This window comes from Ovis aries, chromosome 19 (assembly GCF_016772045.2).
Source record: "Ovis aries strain OAR_USU_Benz2616 breed Rambouillet chromosome 19, ARS-UI_Ramb_v3.0, whole genome shotgun sequence".
Classification (NCBI taxonomy): Eukaryota; Metazoa; Chordata; class Mammalia; order Artiodactyla; family Bovidae; genus Ovis; species Ovis aries.
In genome coordinates, this window is record NC_056072.1 from 9,685,129 (window position 1) to 9,699,147 (window position 14,019).

The 14,019-nt window shown below is 39.9% G+C and overlaps 1 protein-coding gene and 1 long non-coding RNA gene across 45 annotated transcripts in view; one reads left to right on the plus strand and one right to left on the minus strand.

Annotated features, from left to right (window-relative positions):
* Positions 1–14,019, plus strand: part of ARPP21 (cAMP regulated phosphoprotein 21) — a 163,519-nt gene that overhangs the window by 71,727 nt on the left and 77,773 nt on the right. For 17 of the 44 annotated variants that reach the window (XM_027957983.2, XM_027957978.3, XM_042235825.2 and 14 more), the window contains 4 exons: positions 256–364; positions 2,203–2,304; positions 8,519–8,556; positions 10,384–10,443. The exons of 1 other annotated variant lie outside the window; for it this stretch is intronic. In XM_027957983.2, the coding sequence (XP_027813784.1) occupies positions 256–364; positions 2,203–2,304; positions 8,519–8,556; positions 10,384–10,443 (309 nt within the window). Of the gene's footprint in view, positions 1–255; positions 365–733; positions 1,364–2,202; positions 2,305–8,518; positions 8,557–10,383; positions 10,444–14,019 lie in introns of those variants that run through there. 26 more of the 44 variants (XM_060402774.1, XM_060402776.1, XM_027957991.3 and 23 more) reach the window with 12 other exon arrangements.
* Positions 990–2,276, minus strand: LOC132658208 (uncharacterized). The gene is made up of 3 exons (XR_009597502.1): positions 2,167–2,276; positions 1,633–1,703; positions 990–1,103 (listed from the first exon to the last, which is right to left on the minus strand). It is a non-coding gene; the product is annotated as an uncharacterized LOC132658208 (long non-coding RNA).

Consider the following 14,019-nt stretch of genomic DNA (forward strand, 5'->3'; position numbering starts at 1 on the left):
TAAAATTTTGTTTTAACTTCCACCATGGTGAACAGCATACAGCAAACAAGACTGAATTCCAAACAAAGCAAAGGTATCCTAACAACACATGCACAGTGACAGTATTACTTCCCTATATACTGCCAGCAATTCTAGTATCAAAACCATGTGTAAACTTTTTCTTGAATGCCACTGTGGGGGAAAAAAAAACACTAAGAAATAACTTTAAACAGGGGAAAAAACTTTTTTTATTGATATGTTTTACTTTGCTGGCAGACCAGAGCAAAGGTTTTGTGAACATTTAAAAGATGAAAAAGGTGAAGAATCCCAGAAGCGGTTTATCTTGAAGCGAGATAACTCTAGTATTGATAAAGAAGACACTCAGGTTGGTTCTCAAGTTTGAGAGTGGCTGACGTTGTTGTTTTGGAAGGTGGGCTGCCTGATGTTCTTGTCGTTCTTCCGTTGTCCCTGCTCCCCCTCCCAAATCTCCCCTGCCTCTGAAGAGAACCCCCCCCCCAACCTCCTGCCCCCCACCCCTGCCTCCCCCTTTGGCATTCGGTGGGTAGCAAAAGACCACGTCACGGTTGCTTCAGCGCTGGCTCTGTGTTGGGCTGCATGGGTGGTGCTTGGCGCAGGCTCTGCTGCATGCCTTGGGGGGGTCGGGGTGCCGCAGGCTCTGCGCTGGTGGGAAGAGCTTTGTCAGTCGCATTTCCAGGTGTCTGTGTAACTCTGGCAGTCGTTCCCCTCCCTACAGCTTTATCCTTCCGTTGTGCACACATTGCGCTGGATTGTCAATACGGACCGCTGATCAACTGATGTAGCTGTAAACAACAAACCTTGTTATGGTGAGGCCAGGTGGATTTTGCAAACTCTCCCAAAATAAGTCTTCGCGACAAAGAACCGAGTTGATGTTGTAGTCCGCCACCCCTTACTGTGTTTTAACTTCCATGTCAGCTGTTTGCTTGTTTTGCACGAACTGTAGCGGAACTTCCTCCTTCCCTGTTTCTTGCTTGTGACAAAACATCACATTGTTCTAGAATAGCTTTATTCACAGGAACTTGACAAGGCTAGAGAGACTTTCCTCCGGGTGGAGGGGGTGGGTTCCAGGGTGATGAAGAAGACAACTAAGTAAATGGCAAAAGAAAACACATTTTCCGTGATAAGGAGAACCATAGAAAGTCATACAAATGCCATTCCAATTACGCTTCCTGTCTCTGACAATGAAAAGAGAGCTTTTATGAAAATGACTTTGCTTTAGAATGCTGACAGGTAAGACAATCTGCATCACACTCAAGTTATTATTTTAATTACCCACAGTGAGTCACTGTGAGCCAGTAGGTGCATCTCTGACACTTTAAAAAAAAGCAACAACGAAAAAACTGTCCATCATTTGTATCTCATTTCCTCCCACCGCCACCACCCCTGAACCACACCATGGCTTGAGTTGACTTTGACACTTGTGCCCAGGTCGTGTACTTAGTGGATGTTTGTTGAATGGATGGATGGATGTGGTTAGTGCAGGGCGTTCGGGAGAGGAATGGCAGGAATAAGATGCAAAAGCAATAGAAGCACAGGAAGTGACTCAAATAGAAGGCGGAAGAAGAGCAGTCCTCATGCTGGGTTCTTTGAATTGTTAGTTTCCTTGATACTGACCCTAATCCACAGACAGGCTTTTTGAATTCAGTTCCTCCTTTTATCCCAGCTGCGATTCACAGAAGAAGTCACTGAGTGAATAAAAACACAAATTAGGCTGCAGAGAAATGGCATCCACAGCTTCCTTTCTGTCCCTTCTTGCTCTGTTTCTCTGACCACAAGTTTTCAAAGCCATTTATTCTCGTGACCACCTTGGACGCACCACTTCCTCTTTTCTCACCACCATTCCGCCTCTCCCTGGGGCGTCACATCTTTGCTAAGGAGATAGAACCCATCACAGAGCAAACGGGCTAAATGCCTGAGGCACATTCAGAGCTTACCTTCCAGAAACACCAAGCTATTTGCATCCCACAAGGAAACAGCCAGAAGTAGGAGCACCTCTGCCATCACATGGCACACACCCCACACACATCACCCACCACGACTTCCTCGGGGACCAGAGGGAGTAAGACTTGTCAAGCCCCATTTATTTAAGTGAACATTTATTACTCTCAGCTGACAGTTTTTCTTGACTGCAGATTTCCAACGGCTCACCTTGGGTAACCCTCCTGATTTCTCTTTTCTGTTCAGCAAAACAGAATGCATCCATTTAGAGATGACAGACGAAGTAAATCAATTGAAGAGAGAGAAGAGGAGTATCAGAGAGTGAGGGAGAGAATATTTGCACATGATGTGAGTAGTTGTTTTCATTGCCTCTTGAGTGCGGTCCCTCAGTCAGCAGTAAGGCAGCCTCGTTCCCCAGACAGGAAGCTGATAGGAATGAGGGAAGCTGGAGGCAGGGAGCTGCCAAAGGGCAGCGGACCAGAGGTGCTTCTGGAAGACGACCTGATTCAGGGAAGTGATGGAAAAGGAGCCAGAGGTTTGTGTGTGTTCCCAAATACTGAGGTACTATTTGGGGTCAATAAAATGAACCGTAGATACAGAGAGAGGTTGCCAGCTTTGCAGAAAGCTCTTCATATTTATATTAGCCAACAGATATCACGAGGTTTTCTTGCTAAGACCAACATTGTGCAGAAGAAAGAATTCCCAAATAAGAGAAGAGTCAATTGAGCATACACACACAGAATTTTCTGCATTCTTAGCAATATGGACACTTTATTATATCAAAGGTAAATAAAGATACTCATCCCCTCTCCCACCCCATTTTCAGATAAAATTTGTTCCATGACCCTTTTTCAAGGGAATGATCAGAAAACAATTTCTTTTGTTCATATCCCAATGAAGAAAATGTGGTTGGGATTTTTTTTTTTTTTATTCTTTTGCTCACTGTGGCCAAAATTAAATGTGATTAAATTCCATACAAATTAAAAGGTGAAAAAAAGCTGAATTTAGATGCAACAGAATGGAAAGGACAACCTGTTTCCATAGGCTTTCCCTGCTATGAACACATTTGGCAGCCTCTGAAAAATGCTGTGGGTTTTTCCCTCTGCAGAGGTATAGCCATGAGCACCTTTGTGTAGATTCTCTGTGGCCAACACCTCTGTCTTTACTAAGTCAGATGGGCATCTGACCTCCTCTGTGATTTGTTCTCATGATTTGTTCCTTAAAAAGCCATCTAGACACCTAGGCATCCATGCTTAACATGGAAGAGGCCTGCTATCCCCAGAGGTTTTAAGCCCAAGCTAGCCTCCCTGATCTTCCACCTTCTGCTGAATCCTTTAATATGAACTACAGAGGAAGTGACCCTCTGCACTTCTTTCACACCCATGTGGGTTTCTGTCATCTGCTCTAGAACCTCTCTGCCTCTTTTGATACATTAAAATACAATTTTGAATTGAACAGCCTGGTCCAAACCTTGCAAATTAGGAGAGTGTGAGAGAAGGAGATGAGGTAGCCATTGTTCAATGACGTCCAGGGACAATTCTAGAAGATTCTAGAAAATCCTTTTAATTATGGTCAGAATTCTTGATGCTGCAAAGGACAGCCTGACACGTGGTAGACCTTTCCTTGTGTTTGCTGGATACAAGAATGCAGTAATGAGAGGCTCTGTTCTAGTCATAATACTGTAATAAACCTATCTTGGACTGGAGCTAGAGTATTCCTATCAACCTTCAAAATGAGAAACTCTTCTGAAGGACAGTTTATTCTCTATTCTCTTTTTTCTCTCTCTCTCTTATACACACACAGACACAGACACACATTCTTCCTCTTAGTAAAATTCTGGCAAGCCATATAGTTTATGAATGAGTTGTTACATTGTAAAGCAAAGAGTAGTCACCCACATAATGTACAAACAACATTATGCTTTTTTTCTTTGTCACATTGCCAGACACTCAAGTGCCAGTCGACAGCAACTAGCATCACTGATGCATGCCTGTGATGGGAGTGACATTTGCCCTGCTAGCCTTCATTTCTGTATTTTCGTGCCCGTAGGAGGTCATCAAAGGGAGGAGGGGTCAGCCTGACTCCTAGTCCACAGGCATTTCCCTCACATCCCTGTTTAGGAGATTTAGGCGTAAGGAACCTGGGTTCCAGGCTGAAGATTGGAGGCAAGTGTTCCTGTTTAAAGCCTCTGTGGCCACATGCTGTATTATTAATATTATTTTTTAACAAGTAAAAGCAGACCTAAATGTGAGACAGCCTAAAGGCAAAGCTATTGTCACAGCCCTTTTATTCCATGAACTATTTCTTCAGCCTTCTCTGCAATGCTGTAGCTGCTTCTCCTTGTGGGAGAGGAGGTGTAAACACCTTTGATAGACTCTCTGGTGGCCACCACTTCTGGTTTTACTAATTCAGGTGGGAGACTGGCATGTTTCTGATGCTGATTTTCACTTGATCTCCTAGGGCAGTAGGTTTTTTTAATTAGCTTTCTGTACTCAGAGAGCTTCTCAGGTGGCTCAGTGGTAAAGAATCTGCCTACCAATATAGGAGATGCCAGAGATATTGGTTTGATCCCTGGGTTGGGAAGATCCCCTGGAGAAGAGCATTGCAACCCACTCCAGTATTCTTGCCTGGAAAATCCCATGGACAGAGGAGCCTGGTGGGCTACAGTCCTTGGGGTGGCAGAGTCAGACACAACTGAATGACTGAGCTCAACAAAAACAACCCAGAGTGTGCTCATGAAGGGCTTTAGAGATGACCTAAAATCCTTGATATCACCTGTAAAATATTACGTTCATGAGCATATGTACATTTTTCTAAGGATAAGCTCTCTAGTGTTTATCATATTATTCTAAGTTTTCATGACTCTTGAGCGACCGTGAGCCACTGTCCTAGCGGAAAATGTCTTTCTCGCTTGTCTGATAGCTCTTGTAGACACAATGCAGTCACACCTACTACTGGTGGTCCCCAAATTTGGCAGCTTCAAAAAAGAAAACAAAAACGTCTCATCTCACAGTTTGCAGGGTTCAGGAATGTGGGAGTGGCTTAGCCGAGTGATTCTGTTTCGTAGTCTTTCAGGAGGCTCCAGGCGGCTGTCAGTTTGGGCTTTAGTCATCTGCAGATTTGGTGCCGTGGTCTTCCACGCCAAGAACCACGCACATCTCGCCAGCCCTCAGTTCTCTGCTGGCTGTAAGCTAGAGATCTCAGTTCTCACATAGTGATGTGGAGCTCTCTGTACGCTGCTGGGTGTCTTCAAACATGGCAACTAGCTTTCCCTGGAGCAAGTGATCTATCTGAGCGGAAAAGAAAAAGGGTCCCAAATGGAAGCCATGGTACTATAAGCTGATCTTGGAAGTGGCATATATTCCCTTCTGCTGTATTCTTTTAGACACACAGCCCAGCTCTGCTGTACATGGGTGGTACCACACAAGGCAAGGGTTCCTGGGGGCCACCCTGATTTAACAGGATATTACCATATTCTCTGTTAAACACAAACTCAAGGGCACAACAGCAATATAAACTTTCTCAAATACATATGGTAACATAAAGACAAGACCCACTAGGGAGCCTTTATCTGTATAAATTCCAGATTCCCAAAGGATCATAACTACCCAATTATTAAGGTACACAAGATAGTAAGTATATTAACTCATTTATAAAACAAATGCAAGGAATCCAGCATAAGGAAATTAAGTTATAGACATAATGTTTTTAAGCTGGTCTTTAATTTAACATCCTCATAACTTAAAAACAGAGGTAATAAAACCAGCTTCCTTTGCCAGTTATTAGGTCATAGAGTAGTTCAAACAGGTCCAAATGTCAATATACTTAAGTAGGATTATTTTTTCTACTTGAAGTTACAATAGGCATTTATAGAAAAATACTTCCTGATGTTTATACTTTAGCAAAATCCAAATTTCTTTTAAGATTAGAAGCGTTCTTGAATATTTTACAAATGTCTCTTCATGGCTAAGGGATGCATGTATGTGTGTGCGTGTGTGCTTTTGTACATAGGTACACAATCAAAATATGCAGATTTATTTGGGGATTTTCTAGAAAAAAGCTTTTCAAATATAGTTTGAGAATTTGGGTATCTTGAAATAAGACCCGTTCATCTGTTATTTGAGAACTGAAATGTTTAATTCAGAGCACACAGCAATTTAGTTCTCAAATAATAAATAAGTGTCCCTACCTTTGAAGTCAGAAATATTTGAAATATAACTTCTTCCCTTTTGGCAAGCATGTCAACTTATTTAATGATGAATCCTATGCAACATTGCTTCCTTTAGGAAGGTTAAGTAGATAAAGCAATATATTTGAGAAGGACCTGTTTTGCCCACGGGGTAATTTCTGAAGGATATTTATATGTAAATAGGGATTCAAAGAAGATTTCATCTTTGGTTTTCTTCACGGGGAGCTGATGACGAGCGTGTGAGGTACCACCTGGCTTGGGGGTAGCATGTGGAAGAGAATTCTATAACCCATTAGGCAAAAACATTTTTCTCCTTTTAAACAAAGCCCTTTATGTATATATCTGAGAATGCATATACCTCACAGCTCTGAATGCTGGGCTTAATTACTGTGATAATTTTATCTTTCTCTGCTATTGAAATTTGTGAGTTATTAAGGCTTCTTTTAACACACACACACTCGTGTGCATGCACGCACATACATTTTCACCAGTTACTGAACCATAACCCATAATTGTCTCTGTCTTTATGAAAAGTGTGGTAGATGGATGATGAGATGATTTTTTCTAGGACCTTTCCACAAAAATCAGGAAGATGCTCTGGAGATGGGTTTTTCGAGAGCATCATCTTTAATTTGCACGTACCTTAATTTTTAGTTTGAAGAGTTTGGGCTGCTTCCCTTACCAAATGCTATTAGATGAACAAGTCCGAGGAGGTCAGCATGTCTTTGATATCTCCTTCAAAGATGTAGTCAAGTCTCAGTTATTCAGAATCAGCCAGAACATCCTAAATGTAATTGACCTCTTTCCGATCTCAAGAGCTGAAACATAGCCAAGTATTAAATTCATCATGGATATCTGGCATAGTATCACTTTGTTCATATACCAAGACTTGGCTTAGACTTGACTCTAACTGGTTGGGAAACCCAACTAAAGGAAGTACAAACAGTGGGATATTTAGCTGTCTTTAATGAGATCCTCCTAGGAGTAATGTCAGGGCACATCATCTGTATTTGTTTTCCTTTATAAAATTAAATATCAAATTACTTTAAAAAGTATTTTTCTGAAAAGCCTATTGCTTAATTGGCTATGGTTGCCTTTCATTAAATAAGCTTTTTGCACACTTCATCTTCAGAATGCGTGTTAAATACATAGGGGTTAAAACAGAAGTGATTCTAGAGCTGCCCTCATTAAAATGCTCAGACCACTGAGAAAAGAACATTATGCCCAAATCTAGCCCTTCAGCTTATAGAAGGAAATGATCTCTCTGGTAAAATGTAGCAAGAAACCAACATCCTGCCAGCCTCTGTGAGAGGTGGTTACATTAATAGCATTTTTAATTCAAAAATTCTATATTGAAAGGTCATTATTATTTCTTTATTTTTATGTTATTTTCTCTTAAAAATGAGCATGTTCAGTCTGTTTGATCCCTTTAGGAGGGGAACTTACTCATCATTTAGAAAATCCAAGCATATGTTATCTATGTTTGTGGTTAAAATCTTAGTGCTTTGAAAACGGCTTTATGTTAGTTCCTAAGCACAGTTGTATTTTACAACTGTTGTACCATATTTTGTTAAGACTTCTCTTTTTGCTTGTTAAACTTTAATTTGATCCGCCTTTCCCCAGCACCTAATGGTAATGGAATTTTATCTTACATTGTGTATTAAACTCAAGACAGCAGAGACAGGAATACTAGAGAACGGAAGCTAAAAGGAAAGTGACTGGGTTTTTCTGTGTGAAAAACTAAGATGTATTAGATAGGTTTGATATTCTTTCCCAATTAGCTTTGTTTTGTTCTCACCCCTCCCTCCCTCCCTCCTCTGCTAACTCCCCGCTGGCATTGGTTGAGGACATCTCTTCAGTTTTGAGAGTCTCGCAGGTCAGGTGTTGATGTTGTGAGAGTTCATGGAGCCAGGTCCTAGCTGCAGGACTGTGGTTTCCCAGCGCTCCCAGGCAGATGGTGCCACGCCTGCACGCTCTGCCTTCCTCCACACGTGGCCTCTGGTCCAAGGTGGCGGCTGGATCTCGGCCGCCCTGGAGGAACCCACTAGCTCAGGGCCCTGTAGCTCACAGGCGTCTGCTGCAGTTTCATTCGCAACACCCCTCTTCTCCTTCCGACCTTGATGTTGACTGGGCTAAATCTCTCCGAAACCTGGACACACCATAATGACAAAGTTGACACTTCTAACTCTAACCTTTTTGTTTTTCTTCTTCTTCTTCTTCTTTTTTTTTTTTTTCCTTCTAAAAATGCTGCACAGTTTTCTTAATGTTTTTCCTCTTGGAAAAAAAAGTAGTTTGAAAATCAGGCCAGGATTTGGGCTCCCTCAGCGTATCCTGAACATCTGATCCAATGCCTTTTTTCTGTTTGTTTTCCAGTCAGTTTGCTCCCAGGAAAACCTCTTTGTGGAAAACAGGTAAAATGAAATTTGCTTTTTCATCTCTTTAAAGGAACAGAGTCTGTCATCTGTGTCTTGTTTATTCATATATATATGCCATATATAAGTGTGTGCTTGAATATATGTATAAATAAATACATATATCTATGCGTGCACACATATATATGCTCACATATATGTTATTTAGCATATCCAGAAGCTATTTAATTTGGGACAAAAGTTCTCTCGGTTATTTCCAAACATAGCTTTCAACAGTTTCCTTATTTAAAGTCTCAACTTCTGGTCCTAACAAAGATATAATTCTGTTCCCTTCCCCAGGTGTTAAAAAGTATAAATGTTGAGGCAGGAACTTGCAGTTTCATTGGCTTATTGAATAGGCTGCTAAAATCACTTGTGTATATGGTATTATCAGCCACTTTCTGTGCCCCGTCATTGTATGTGGCTACACAGATAATAATTTGAATAATATTGTTTTATGTTTCTCATTCTAAGTAATCTACTGGTTTTCATAAAAGTAGAAAACTTATCTAAACCGATCTAGTTTGTAGAGTATACCTGGCTGGGTGTTAGTAGGGGAAGGGATGGTTATGACATGAATGAGTTAAAACATTTATACAAAGTCTTGTGTATAAGAGGAGCAGAGGTTTTCAAATTTAGCACGTACCTTTTAAAAATAGTTCTAAACTGATATAGATATTAAAATGCTCCATTGATTTAATTGCATATTTTCAAGGGGAATTAAGGAATTCCACATTAGCTGTGGTGATCACATTAAAATACATCACAATGGGCAATTTGGATGGGAAATATGGTTTCCATTTAAAAAGAGGTAGTTAATTTCATTTCAGGTGTTGGCGTAATAGGCACCCCTATAAAATTGATTAAAATGGAGGCTATTTGATTAAATTCCTGTACTTAGAAAACTTGAACGTTAGAGAGGATTAAAAAATGCCATCATTCATATTAGCAGTTAGAAATCTTCAAGTAACTACCCTCAATTGAACAACCTCTTGTAGAAAAAGGGATGAGAGTATGAGCAAGTCTTTACAAGACACCTAAAAACATCCTCAAAAATCCATACAGATTTCAACAAATATTCTGTATTTACAGTAAGTTAAGAACCCCTGAGTTTTAACATCTTAGGTATGATTCTGAGGCCAAAATTCTCTGTCCTTACCAGAAGATGAAATTAGCATTTAGAATTCCATTTAATAGGACGCTCGTTCCCTAGTCTTCTGGCCAATCATTTTCCCTGCTTACTCCCTAATCTTAGTCATTTATTTGTGTTTTGTATAAAAAGACTGCTAGTGCACTTGTGTCCCTAATATTCCAATTGGAGTATATTCATATAATTGGTCACTAATACTCATTGCATATGTTAAGAAGTCTTGACAGTCCCCAGAAGCAAAAATCTGAGTAGATTCTCTACAAAAATAAATATATTTCTTGGGTACCTGCCTTTGAAAGGTCATATTTCACTATGCCCCAAAAATACAGAATAATTTTAATATTATCCAAAGAGAAAAATCACAAGTGATACATTCAGTTACTTAAATATCTCTCATATCTGTGTCAGTTTCTTTGATTCTCCTCTCCTCTCCCATTCCCTCGGTCTTTTCTTCCCTTCTTTCCCCCTTGTCTAGCATCAGTGCCTTAATCTGAGGGTACAGACAAATCAGGATGCCATTCATTTATGAGGGCAAAGTTCAACATCAGGCAAATAAACTGTAGCATATGGGGTAGATCTGCAAGACAGGTGTGCTGTAGTGGGTTCACATCCCTTTGACCTAGGGCGTTTAGTACCCTTAGATTTCATATCATAAAAATCATGTTTTTCATTTCCAGTAGGCTCTTGGAAGACAGTAACATATGCAGTGAGACCTATAAGAAAAGACAGCTCTTTCGGTTGGTATGGTTTCCTTTTTTAAAACTGTGTTTTCAGATTATGTGCCAGAATCTATGTTAACTATAAGTGTATTAGTGTAAACTATCTCTGTTCATGAAAGAAAATACGTTTGGTTATTTCTTTGTAAAGCTTGTTACCGAGCTAGCGTTGAAGCTTTATTAGGGCCTATACAACACAGGACCGGCAAACCACGGTTTGGTCTACAGTCTTTTAGGGTTCTTCCTCTGATTCTCTGGGTTTTTCTCCAGGGCTGACTTTGGGAACACGCCGACTTCACATTCCCAAATCAACTTTGCTAAATTACACTGAATTAATATTTCTCTGGCAGGTTGCAATTGTGTATATGTTCCCAATACTGGAATACAAATCCATGATAACTCTATTTGAGTAGTTGATTTTTAGCCACTACTATCCATCATAATATTTCAAACAACATTTTTTCAAGCACAGATTTTATTTCTAAAGAAAGATATGAGATTGTCTCCAATTATAATGAATTACATAAAATCTAGATCTGTGTGGGGTAAGGGAAATGTGTGTATTTATAATAAATACACATATATATAGTTTCATATATAATATACATATAATTATATAAACATATATCTATAAAGTTTTATACGAGGCTAGAGAGTGCCAGGGAACTAAAGGGTCTATAGCCATTCTCTCATCACTTTATTAAATGTATCTCTAGCATCCATTGTAGGGCAGTGGATATACTGTGTTATATATGTGTGTGTGTGTATTGAATACCTCACACGTATATTTAATATGCTAGTGTTTTCATGACTATTAGGATTCATCTCTATTGTAGGAAAGGCAAAACAAACCAAACAATAAAAGTTATTGACCACTTAGAAGGAAGAAGATACCAAAAAAAGAAAAAAAGTAAATGGATTCTGGGCTTTGAACGTATCTTTTTTCTATAAATCTGAGCTTATGACCCCAACATCAAAAAATTTCATTTCTTCTCTTTACACTCTGGCAGAAACAAAAAACAAGATCTATTTTTTTTAAGCTTTTACTTTTCTAGGTTGAACCACATTTCTAACACCTTCCTCTTGTATCATTAGACAGTTTATTTTCATACCTGAAGATTAAGAAAATAGCCTTGAATTTTTTTCCCTTGAAAGCCCAGGAAAATACTATGATTTACCAGTGCTCATGCAGTCACACACCATGGCTTGGTTTGTTGAGACCAGTAGAGATAAAATTCTTGACCCCTAGAGGCATTTAGTTTGGGGCTTCCCTTGCGGTTCAGCTGGTAAGGAATCTGCCTGCAATGCGGGAGACCTGGGTTCGATCCCTGGGTTGGGAAGATCCCCTGGAGAAGGGAAAGGCTACCCACTCCAGTATTCTGGCCTGGAGAATCCCATGGACAGTACATGGGGTTGCAAAGATAGCCCCAAATCTGGGTCCCTAGCCGGAACTACCTTCTACTAAGGTCAACCATCACAAACATAGATGCTGTAACCCACCAAAATTACCAAGCACAGACTCAGGAATGTGACTTAGTGCAAAGCAATCCACACGCTGATAAAAGTAATTCAAAGTCTACATCATACCTAACTTTGTTAAAAAAAAAAAAAAAGCCATGTTCAGACATGAAGGAAAATGAAAATTATCAGTTACATTGCTCAGCACAGAAGCAGAACTGAGAGTACCTGCTCTTTGACTACTCTGGGGTCAAATTCTATACAGTTACATACAAGAGGGCCAGTGCCTTTTGATGACCAGATAACGCATTATCATCATCTTCCTGATTCCCAGTTAGAAGGGAATCAGGACTGGGCTTAGGAGTGATGGGAAGGCACTTTCGGAGGTAATCCCTATGATCCCACACCCAAGTAGATAGGCAGTTCAACTCTGGACCTTACGCTGCCAGTATTAAAGTGAATGATGGATAGAGCAGTAAAAACAGATAATTTCTGGGTATCAGTATCTAGAGACCATAAATTAAATGCATCATTTTAAATCTCATTAATGCTAACTCTCTAAAGCAAAATCTTAAATTCTGTTTTTAAAATGAATGTACAGATCTTGACTTGGGTTGTGGATCTGAGCCAGTGGCGTGAAGGTAGAAGTTAAGGAAATCTTAGGTTGCCTTATTGGCCAGGGGATGAAATGAGTCTTAGAAGAGCTACCCAGTGTTTTCAAAACATGCCAGAATGCTCTGAGGAATGGTGGCCGACACCTCCTTTGCAGAGAAAGTCTCAGCCATACTGACATTTAGAGGAAGTCTGAATTCCTCCCCTGGAGGTGAAGAGTTGATGTGGAGAGGATTGAAGCAGAATTAGTGATGATCACCCCTGTATGGAGAGTTGCCTTCTGACACATCCTGTATGCTAAGGACCACCCCAGATCTCTTCCTATAATAAATATTCCATGTTAGCAACAAGTGAGGTTATTGTCACATCCCTGGTACCTTCACTGTTGCTAAATAATACTTCAGTTGGGCTTTGTCAAGCGTGGGTCAAATTAATCAGAATTATATGACCAAAGATTGAAGCTGAATTTGGAGACGGAAAGGGAAATAATCAGATTTTCTCTACTCAGGCTCCTCTGGGCTGCTTGAATTTGATAGGTGTTTAGGAGGTACTGAACACAGAGAGGATGTTTGTAAGAAAACATTGGGAGAAGAGAGCAGGGCACTGAGTGCTTTTTGTTTTGTGAGTTTTCTGTTACATTTCCTCCCTTCACTGTGCAAAATCTAATGACAAACTAGCTGTTTCATTTTTATTATCTCTTGGATTCATTGACCTTCTTAAGTTTTCACGAAATGAAAGAAAAAAGTTAAGGCAAAATCTGAAATTTTCTGTACGCCTTCTGTGCAATGTGGCGGGTGAGAGTTTCAGTCAGATCTGTGTACTTTTAGCATCTGAACAGTCTATGATTGTCTTTAGAAGAATATTAATAAAGCTACTGTTCACATCTTAGAGGTTTGGATGAAGATTTACATCATATCACACAGAGATATGAAATTAGCGGTTATATATATTGCCCATGGTTTTTGTCCTCTTTACTTATGAGTCCATGAGACTCTTAGAATATTTTGATGATCCATAATTTCCAACTGCAGAAAAGGCTTTGAAAATGGTAACCAAGTTATTCTTTAAGCAACTGGAAACCAATGAAAATGCAAATTTCATCAACTTCCTCTGTAAAATACATGCAGTTTTTGCACACTGCTTAGAAAGGCTCTCAAGTCTTCAAAATTGACTTCTGGCTATTGGATCTCTTCCAGTAAATTCAGTCTTTTTCTATTTGAATTTTGAACGAATGTGTCATTTCACCTACGGAGCGATTTTGTTGTTTCCATTGCTCTCTTTGGAAAGTTTCATGTCAGTGTAGTGTTGGCACTGTTGTTGTTATTATCACAAGTTTTTCTACGTGAAAGGGATAAAGGGCTCTTTCCTCTGCCCATGAAGGTTACACTCACCGGGCAGAATTCTCACCATAGGTTAACAGAGGAATTCCTGTGATTTCTGTGCCATCTGCCAAAAGCCTTAATACATTCAGATCTATATCTCTCATGAAGTTTGAGATTAAATTAGTAAATGGCTTCTTTGGAACTG